Raw genomic sequence first — 9449 nt, 5'->3', positions numbered from 1 at the left:
CAAATTTTAATTCTTCATCTGCATGGACACAGATTTGTATTATCATACTTTTATGCAATTTCGTTTTTCTTTCTTAAAATATCTAATTATATATTTTTGCTTACAATTGAAAAAATGTTGAAATAAATGCAAAAAAAAACCAGTCTTATATTTTTATTAATGTAAATATAATTTGTTAGTTTCAAATTAAGTGTAAAAGTAGTATCCAAATAAAAAAGCTTCAATTATGATACAATAAAAGTTTTTATATACAATGTTCAAAGAGATTATTCATGAATTGGCAACTTGCTTGAGTGGTCCTTCTAAATATTGTGCCAGAGCATTAGCTTTTTCTTTCAATAAACCAAATCCGACATTTTCTTTAGCGTACAAACACAATAAAAGGTTTGCCACCTGAGTAATGACTAGTTTGCCATTTAAACAATCTATTAGAACAAGTTGCAATCTGTCTTCTTTAAATGCATTACGTCCGTTCTTCTCATATGCTGTCCAAACATTACTAGCTATGGCGGCTGTGACTCTAGCATCTTTGTCATTGTAACCAGAATAAGCCAATAATGCACCCTCATGATTTAATAGTCTGAAATAATAATAAAACATTACATTACACTAACTGCATAGTCAAAATTGAAACATATTCTCGTACGGTTAAATAATATTAAAGTAGAAAAATAAAAATGCATTATAATAATAATTTATCTTACAGAGTATTTTCGATGCCTCCTGTGTTCGCTTGACTCAAGACTTGAGTAAGAGCTTTGGGTTTTAACATAGTAGCGGAAAAAATATTAATTACTACTAAGTGTGGTTTGTATTGAATTTAGTTTATTTTGAAAAATGATAATTTATCACCGACTGAAAGATTCACACGAATCGCTATTCTTGTCAAATTGACATTTAAGATTTTTGTCTATGTAAGTCTATTTTTTTTATTGTGGATTGATGTGAATAATATCTAGCCAGTCTGTTCAAATAATATTATAGTTCTAGCCTTTAGTAAGAAGCAACATTTTATCTGTGGTAATTGGTAATGCGAATACATTGTGACAAACAGCAGCAGCGGAAAAAGAAGAGAACCAACTAAATGTTAGTCTTGGTTCGTGCAGGTTTTAAACGTCATTGTACCGTGTTAACCTTGTCAACTGCGTCAGATTCAAGTATTGCGCCCTTTTATCATAATTCTGAGAAAAACTTTTGTTCAGTTTTTATTAAAAATAGAAATTGTTCCTTCCCGTGTCAATCTAAGTAACAATATTTCCCAGTAGTTTTGTTGGGGCTAACAAAAGTTGGCCTCTTCGTGCAGTGCTACATCTGTTGAATTACGATACATTTGAGTGATAGTTCTCGCCGTAATAATTAATTTTGTGTCCTGTAGAAATAAATAAATATTATTTATACAAAATGCCGGCCAGTGGCGCGGTTTATCAGCCAACGACCGTGACATATGAACAACAACCCAACGAGTCAAGATGGCATTGTCCAATGTCGTATTTTTCACAACGGCTTACGAGTGGAATTAACAGATCAAGATGCATCCTGTGGGGAACGTTTATTTTGGGTCTCATTGTGGTCGCCACAGGTATGTTGAAAATATATTTATTTTATCTTCCATTTACCCTCCTTCGTTGTTTGTAATTTGCAAATATTGTCCTTGTTTACAAATAAATATCTGTTTTATACAATTATTATTTTATATCGGAATACGTTCTTCCAACGAATAAGTTTGTCTTGAATAACTTGATAGAAAAACAAACCATCACGCCGTTTCTCCGTAGGGGTAGGCAGAGAGGATAGAACGCCATAACACTCTATCTTGGCATACAGACCTCGCTTCCTCTACATTCATACATCTTCTCATGTACGCACGTCGGTTATTCCTACTTTTGACATAACCATCTTCAAGTATTTGATGGACTTGATCGTACTATGTCTTTCTCGGTCTTCCTCGTTTTCTGCATCCATCAACATTTGCATCGTAGATCCTTTTAGCCGTTCTTTCGCTGTCCATTCGCTCTACATGTCCAAACCAACGCAGCACCCCTTTCTTGATTCTGTCAATAATGCATGTCTCAGCCTTACACACTTCACGGATCTCGACATTTGTGCACCTATCATACATCGTTTTACCACACATTCGCCTGAGGGATCGCATTTCGACAGCATTCAACCTACTTTCATCATCATTTTTCCAATTCCATACTTCACTCCCATACATTAGAGTTGGAACTAGAACTCCGTTGTGAACTGCTAGTTTAGCCTCCTGCGATAAACATTTGTTTGCCAAAGTAGATTTTAGTGCACCGTTCACCCTGTTCCCGGCACTCACCCTCCTTTCAATATCTTTCTCGGCCTTTCCGTCCCTAGTAAACATACTTCCCAGGTACACAAATTCTTCTACCTGATTCAGAATATCTCCGTTCACGCTGATCTCACATTTAGTTATATTTTCATCCCTTTCAAAAACCATTACTTTCGATTTATCAACATTCATAAGCAAATCGCCTTTCTTGCATACATTGTAGACTTTTGTTACCAAGAATTGAAGGTCTTCTTTGGTGCTAGCAAGAAGCACGGCATCACCCGCATACAGAAGACAGTTAACAGTTGTACCACGCATTTTTGCTCCCATTCTTAAACCTTTCAGTTCTTTCATACAGTTATCGATGTATATGTTGAACAACCATGGTGACATTACACATCCCTGTTTGACTCCTTTCGGAATATTAAACCACGATGTGAATGACCCATTCACCTTCACACATGCTGTGGTGTCCTTATACAGTGACGCAATAGCCCTTGTCAGGTTACCATTTACTCCATACTCCGATAAAACCTTCCACAATTTCTCTCTGTCAACTCTATCAAATGCCTTTTGCAGATCGACAAATGCGCAGAAAAGTTTCTGGTGTTTAGCCAGAAACTTTTCTGTCATATTTATTATATAACTTGATAGTGTAGGAATAATAAACTCCATATAAATGAATACTGTAAATATTACATTACCCGATTTGTTTTAAAAAAAAGTTCGCTTTACGTTCAGTTCCAGACTCCTTAAATCATTTTTGTTCTTTATTTTCACTTAATATTATACTGCTTGTTGAAATTCAATACAAGACGAGATCCCAGCAGAATGCTCGTACGAGGTTTTCCTGTAATTTGAATGATTTAATACCAAGAACACGTACGACTTTTGCTCAGAGAAATATCTCTTTTGTGGCCCCAAGAGTGTTCGATGTCCTGGGTGAACATATTAAGTTCTCCAAAACGAAAGCCATTTTCAGGAGAAGTGTACAAGTTTGGATTTTGTAAAGGTGGAGAGACCATTGCAGGAGACTGCTGCGAGATATTGCACAGATATACGAGGATACTATTTGTTGTCCAGATATTTATTGAAATAGATGTTTATCTAATAATTGTTATTTTTGCCATTGTTTAATAATGTGTACGCTTCCACTTTTCATTATGTTGTAACCCAAATGTTAGGAATACGTTATTTTTTTTTTGTAATATACAGGTGTTCTTTAAACCCTGTCACATCCGAAACTACAATGATCAGTATAGGCAAGAAGACATATTAGCATATTAAAAAAAATATTTAGAACAAAGATTTTTTTTAAAATAAAACATTTGAAAGAACAAATGGTTGCTTACTTCTGCAGGGGAGAAGTGAGGGGAGCGCGGCGCAGTATCAGACTCCCCCTCCCCCCTCCTCGTTTCTCCCCTGCAGAAGTAAGCAACCATTTGCTTTTTTTGATATTTTATTTTTTAAAATTTTATTCGTTTAAAAAAATATTTTAATGTGCCAATATGTTTTCTTACCTGATCTATACTGATCATCGTGGTTTCGGATGTGACAGGGTTTAATGAACATCCTATATATGTATTTATATGAATAAATAAATAAAAAAACTTACATTTCCCCAGTAGTTTGAGTGTGAATTTAAAAATAATGTAAACACATGTTCACTACAGTACTTAGTGGTATTACCAATTTCACATTATAATCCGATTAATATGACTCATTTTCAATCTTAGATTTAATTTACTGCTTACGTGCTTATTACTAACATGTTTAAGAATATAATTAGGGCGTCCAGTCTCGAGACTAAGGCAAGACTCGGAGATCAAGCTCAAAATTTTTAGACTTCTACGATACTATTTAATACTAATGTATGAAAAAATAGTGCGTGTAGTAAATAAATCACATCATATCTTTTAATAAAACTTTTTTATTCAAATTAATACAAAATATAGCAATCATGGATCACAATAGTCTACCTAAAATAGCATAACAGAAAAATCTTCTTAAATCAACAACTAGTCAAGGGTGAAGTCAGCTAGCAACCAGCAGCCATCGTGCTCCAGACGAAGCTAAGTGAACATGTGTTCAGCTTTATCCATACGTCTACCAATCAACAAAATGACTCGCCTACAGTCTGTATTAAATGCTGCAGCGAGACTTATTTTCGGAATCTCTAAGTTCAGTCATATCACTCCGCTACTTCGGGAATTACACTGGATACGTTTTCCACAGAGGGTGGAATTCTAACTCTGTTGGCTTATGTATAAATCACTGCACAACTCTGCTCCGGAATATCTAAGGAAACTATGCATTCCAGATGAACTAGCTGACAGGCGTCTCACGCTTAGATCAGCTACGTCTACGGCGAGAGGAAAAGTTATTATACCTCTACGCAAACAGCGCACTAAATTTAGTGAACGCGCATTTGCGGTCGTAGGTCCTATGACATGGAATGCTCTCCCAGCAGAGGTGCGAGGCTGTGAAAGTGAAGTGGTGTTTCGGAAAAAACTTAAAACCCACATGTTCTCTAAATCATTTAAATAAATCCGTAGCATGTTGTAATAAAATAAATTGTTTAAATCAAATTACGAACTTAAAAGCTTCAATTAAATTTATTTATCTATAGAGTCACCATGTATAGCGCCCTTAAGGTATAACATTACTAAAATGGCGCTATATAAGTTATCCATAATAATAATAATACGTTCGAGTAGTGCCGCACTGATCTAGCCTCAGCTGATTTAAAAAATGGCCAATTTGACCTGGCGAGTGTGTTTTTAGCTTTGGATTCTTAGTGTTGGCTGCGTTAGCATTGAGATAGTGAAATTCTACCTTAATATTAATTATTATATTAAATAACATATTTTTTTAATTAGTATGTAAATTAAGTCCTAACAACGCGTTTTTTACCCCGCAGAGAGCGTTTAGAATCGTACTGCTGGTCTCGAAATTTCGAGAATCTCATGTCTCAAATAAAAGCCCTAATTAGGTACTTATTATACTTTTTGACTCATAAACATGTCCACTTATAAACAGAAATACATTTGTCACCATTTTTATAGAGACCTTTGACATCTTAAATGATGATTATTCGATTCCGATAAAGGTCGCTCGTCCCAAGTCATCAATAACTTCCAGATCGATTGATTCAGGAAAATTCATGCACTTTTTTTTAACTGAATTTATTAATATTTCTTCGAATCATTCGTTTCTAAAACATTATATAATTAATTGAATGAAGTTCAGTGCTACTGGAAATTTTATAAAAAAATGTGTTTTTACACGAGGTAAAAATTAGGGCATTTAATTGTACGGCGAAGTTTCTAGAAAATGTATGAAACATATAATAAAAATGAACTACTCTGAACTACGTCACAAGTTCTTCCGAATCAGCCAATGATAGAGTGTTTTTATTTCCGGTTTCCGGGAAGCCAACTCACAAATCAGCAGAACTCACCTACGAGAACTTGTGACGCTACGGGCGTTACGTCAAAACTTTAACAAAATCTAGCGCTGATAAGACGATACGTACCTATATATATTTTTAATTTGTCTTACTGAACTTCCTCATTGCATTATTGAAGTCATATTTTTGTTTGTTTTTATTAATTTTTATATTCCAACAATGTATTACAGTTTTTTATTATTATTCTGGTTAAGTGTTATTTGTATTGAATACATTTTTTGAACTAAAACTAAAAAATGTAAACTAAAATTAACCAATACTTCACCTTAGAGGAATCCATAACAGATTCAGATTTTGTTTTCGAGATCTTTTATCACATCTTTCAACACATTCATCTCCCATCTCCAATTTTTTTTTTCCTTTTCTCCTTTCAAACACTATCTGATCCCCCCCATAAGTAATGTTTTATAATACTGTAGTATTATTAAGAAAAAACACATCACCAAAAAAATATATTACTTTTCATGGGTAAGTAAATTTATATCATAGGTATTACTTTATTCCATACAGCGACCAGTTGCGCCTCTATTGGCCAAAATTATTACTACTGGATTACACGAGATTACTCTGCTCACTTTAAAATCACTAATTCAAATACGTCTTTAACCTAAAACTTTAGAATCTCGTTCGAAAAATTACACTTGGGATTACAGTAAAATCTTGCAGCTTTCATTAATGCAATTTAGTCTTTCAATACTTTTTCATAAGGGCTAGTATTCTTTGAAATACATCAATTTGACTTACGACAGTCTAAGGGAAGTGACAATATACGCACTCGTTATGTGTGAGAAAGAGATAACGAATATATTTTGTATGTCTTAACACGGAAGTTACAATAATAAGTAAGTAATTGATCACACTTATGTTTAGGTGATTTGAAAGTAAATTAGCTTTAAAATAAATAAATATTTTGATATTTTAATCAAAACGAATTAATATTTTAATCCATAATATAGTATAAATCCTTTAGTGGGTTTTAAAAAACAAAGATTTGCTAATTGTTTTTTAATTGTAATTCGTTTTTGTGCATACGATGACAGTTGAATATTGTAGGTTATTCTTCAGTATCCATTTAAACTTTTAAAATTTAGTTAGAGTTATGATAAAAACGTTACTAGTGTAAAGTGTTAAGAATAAATATATATGAAGAATTATAATATGTATAACTTATGTCGTTTTGTGAATAATAATGTTATATAAAAGTCGATGAAACAATGATTCTTAAAACGTAATTTATGTTTTGTTTGGTGAACTATCGTACTCAGTAAGGAATACTTTTTAATCATTTAATTATTATCATTTATTAAGAAATAGTGTTTTATTTCAAGACAAGTTATAATAGTCTGACTTAACCAAAGATGCATCGGTACGCTAATGAATTATCCAGTTTATTAATTACTCTTTTGACGCTTGGCCCAAAACGCGAAATAGCTGCGTGGATGGGTCGTTGCTTTCTAATGACGCAGGCGGGGGTTCGAGTCCATAGGGGTTCCAATTTTTTTTTTGCAATTATGTATTTTTAAATTGTATTTTTTAAATCAAATGTTTGTGCTACATTAGAAAATATTTTTACAGGACCTATTAGCCGCTGGAGCCATTTGTTAGGAATTATTTATTAAATATAAAATAGACTTGTTTTTTATATGCTATACTACCGCTATGGACATTTTATCAGAATTTTCGTAGCTTACCAATTTAAAAACTCACCGCTCGCCGCTGCTATTTAGTTCTATTCCAGTATTTATTTATTTTTTTCACATACGCATGGAAACTAAAAAAAGAACCAGCATTAACTTTTATTAGCGTTCAATATTATAAAATTATGAAGATGTTTAATTTTTTTATTTTTTTTTTAATCTGTCTGGTTGAAAAAATAGCCACCTGGCAAGTTGCAACAAGCCCGCCATGTAGAAATAAAGTTGTACAAAAGGAAATTTTTTTAAAAATACGACGGGCGCAGTTGGTATGACAGCTAACTGTGAAACTGGCGTCGCAGGTTTGATTCCCGCCAGTTACAAGAAAAAAAATCCAAGAAATATTTTTTTCTCAATTGGTCTGGTCGTTGTGTATTTTTCATCCTTCCATATCCTCACCTTCCCACCTGCTGACAAACCTCTAAAGAGGCTTTGCGGGTTATTCCTTTTTATAAATAAAATAAAAATGCATATTTTATTCGGGCGCATAAAAAATATCAAATTTTCCTTTTGAAATACTACATCGATTCGTCATTCATAATTGCTCAACGGGAACGGGACAGTTGCGTAGGATGGGCTTGTCTGATAATTTCTGGTTTGCTCCGGTTCGTTTCGGTGCAAGTTTTGTCCCTTTGTCAGAGCGTTGGATCAATTTCAAACGTGAAAGGAGAGTCGGTAGGCGCGAATTAAGTCGATTGCCAATCATTCACGAAGAACCTCTCGAAGGAACTATGGAAGTGTAGGCGCTTAAAGGACTTATGACCTGTCGTTAGCTGGTTCAAGTGACTAATTTGCACTCTGTAACATTCACCATTTGCCTTTATTTGCACATTTCCTCAACTCTTCCATGGTGAATGGTGAATGTTACACAGTGCGTAAAGTAGCCACTTAAACCAGCCAATGACAGGTCATAAGCCGTGTAATTGACTATACTTCCATATTTCCTTCTCGAAAATATTTTCCCTCTGTTGCATTTGCAACACATTTAGGTGTAAAATAAATATTCGACTGATGCGAAAGGCCCGGCCCGTCGGGCCTAAATAAACCAAATAAAACATTCATAAAACTAACATGTACAATAATAAAACGGATACACTAAATAAGAGTACGCATTGCTTTTTATTTTATTTTTTTATTACATTTAAAAAACTTATTACTACTACGAGACTTTATTAATAATCTAGTAAAATTATATTCGATTGTATAAATTGCATCTATCTTAAATTAAATTTGATTAAAACTAATCTCATATAAATTATAATAAACTGCTTTGATAACATATAATAAAAACTAAATTTTGGTCTATATACAATTGTTAATTTTTCTTTTGTGACTATTGGTGTTCACATATAATTGGTGAAAGATGTTTAGTGTTATTATTTTTTATTTTATAAATTGTATTTATATTGTGATATCTTTTACTGTTTGTGAACTGAAAATAAATAAATAAATATGCCGGTTTCAATAAATCTCTTCCATCGTCTATCTTGATGAAACCCGTTGGGGGTAAAATCCAGTAAATTTATTTATTTATTCATATTTTTTTGCTTACAAACTATAATTAATAATAAAAATAATGTGACCCAGTGAGGGTTTCCCGTGCCGAGGACACTCAACAATATACTTTTTTTAAATTACATTTGAGAATAAACAAAGAAGACTTACTTAAAAAAACGAAAATAATTAACCAATATTCAGACAGTTTTAAAAACAGGATATTTATGTACATCTATATTATTTATATTACAAAACACACAATGAAAATAACAAAAACCTAACATAAGCTATACACTTGTGGAGCAGTTGTTTCAATATTGGTATGGGCGAATGAGACAATCCATTTTACTTCTACCTAGCTTCACTATCCATTTTTTTACAGCCTTTTTAAACATTTTCTCGTTACTAATTGTTTTAATAGATAGTGGAAGTAGGTTATAGATTTTAATTGAATAATACTCAAAATCCCTTTGTCCGAAAGTGGTTTTAG

At 33.0% G+C, this 9449-nt stretch overlaps 2 protein-coding genes across 2 annotated transcripts in view; one reads left to right on the top strand and one right to left on the bottom strand.

The window, feature by feature from the left end:
* Positions 1-137: 137 nt before the first annotated feature.
* On the bottom strand, positions 138-893 carry Lamtor2 (Late endosomal/lysosomal adaptor, MAPK and MTOR activator 2). Its single transcript, XM_088239653.1, has 2 exons — positions 705-893; positions 138-580 (listed from the first exon to the last, which is right to left on the bottom strand). The coding sequence occupies exons 1-2, from the start codon at positions 770-772 to the stop codon at positions 271-273; spliced, it is 378 nt and encodes a 125-aa protein (XP_088095779.1). The 5' UTR covers positions 773-893; the 3' UTR covers positions 138-270.
* Positions 894-1029: 136 nt separating this feature from the next.
* The window catches only part of LOC148284447 (uncharacterized), an 80206-nt gene continuing 71786 nt past the window's right edge, over positions 1030-9449 (top strand). The window contains exon 1 of the mRNA XM_088239642.1: positions 1030-1579. Coding sequence (XP_088095768.1) covers positions 1402-1579 — 178 coding nt within the window. The 5' untranslated portion in view covers positions 1030-1401. The remainder of the gene's footprint in view (positions 1580-9449) is intronic.

The sequence above is a fragment of the Micrasema longulum genome, unplaced genomic scaffold (genome assembly GCF_059751315.1).
Source record: "Micrasema longulum isolate JH-2025_06_02 unplaced genomic scaffold, ASM5975131v1 h1tg000117l, whole genome shotgun sequence".
Classification (NCBI taxonomy): Eukaryota; Metazoa; Arthropoda; class Insecta; order Trichoptera; family Brachycentridae; genus Micrasema; species Micrasema longulum.
Note: the sequence above shows the minus strand (reverse complement) of the source record. Positions and strands in the feature narration are given on the sequence as shown.

Coding starts and splice junctions, on each gene's coding strand:
- Lamtor2 (XM_088239653.1), bottom strand. CDS start 772: ATGTTAAAACCCAAAGCTCTTACTCAAGTCTTGAGTCAAGCGAACACA. Junction 581..704: donor GGAGGCATCGAAAATACTCT/GTAAGATAAATT, acceptor TTATTATTTCAG/ACTATTAAATCATGAGGGTG.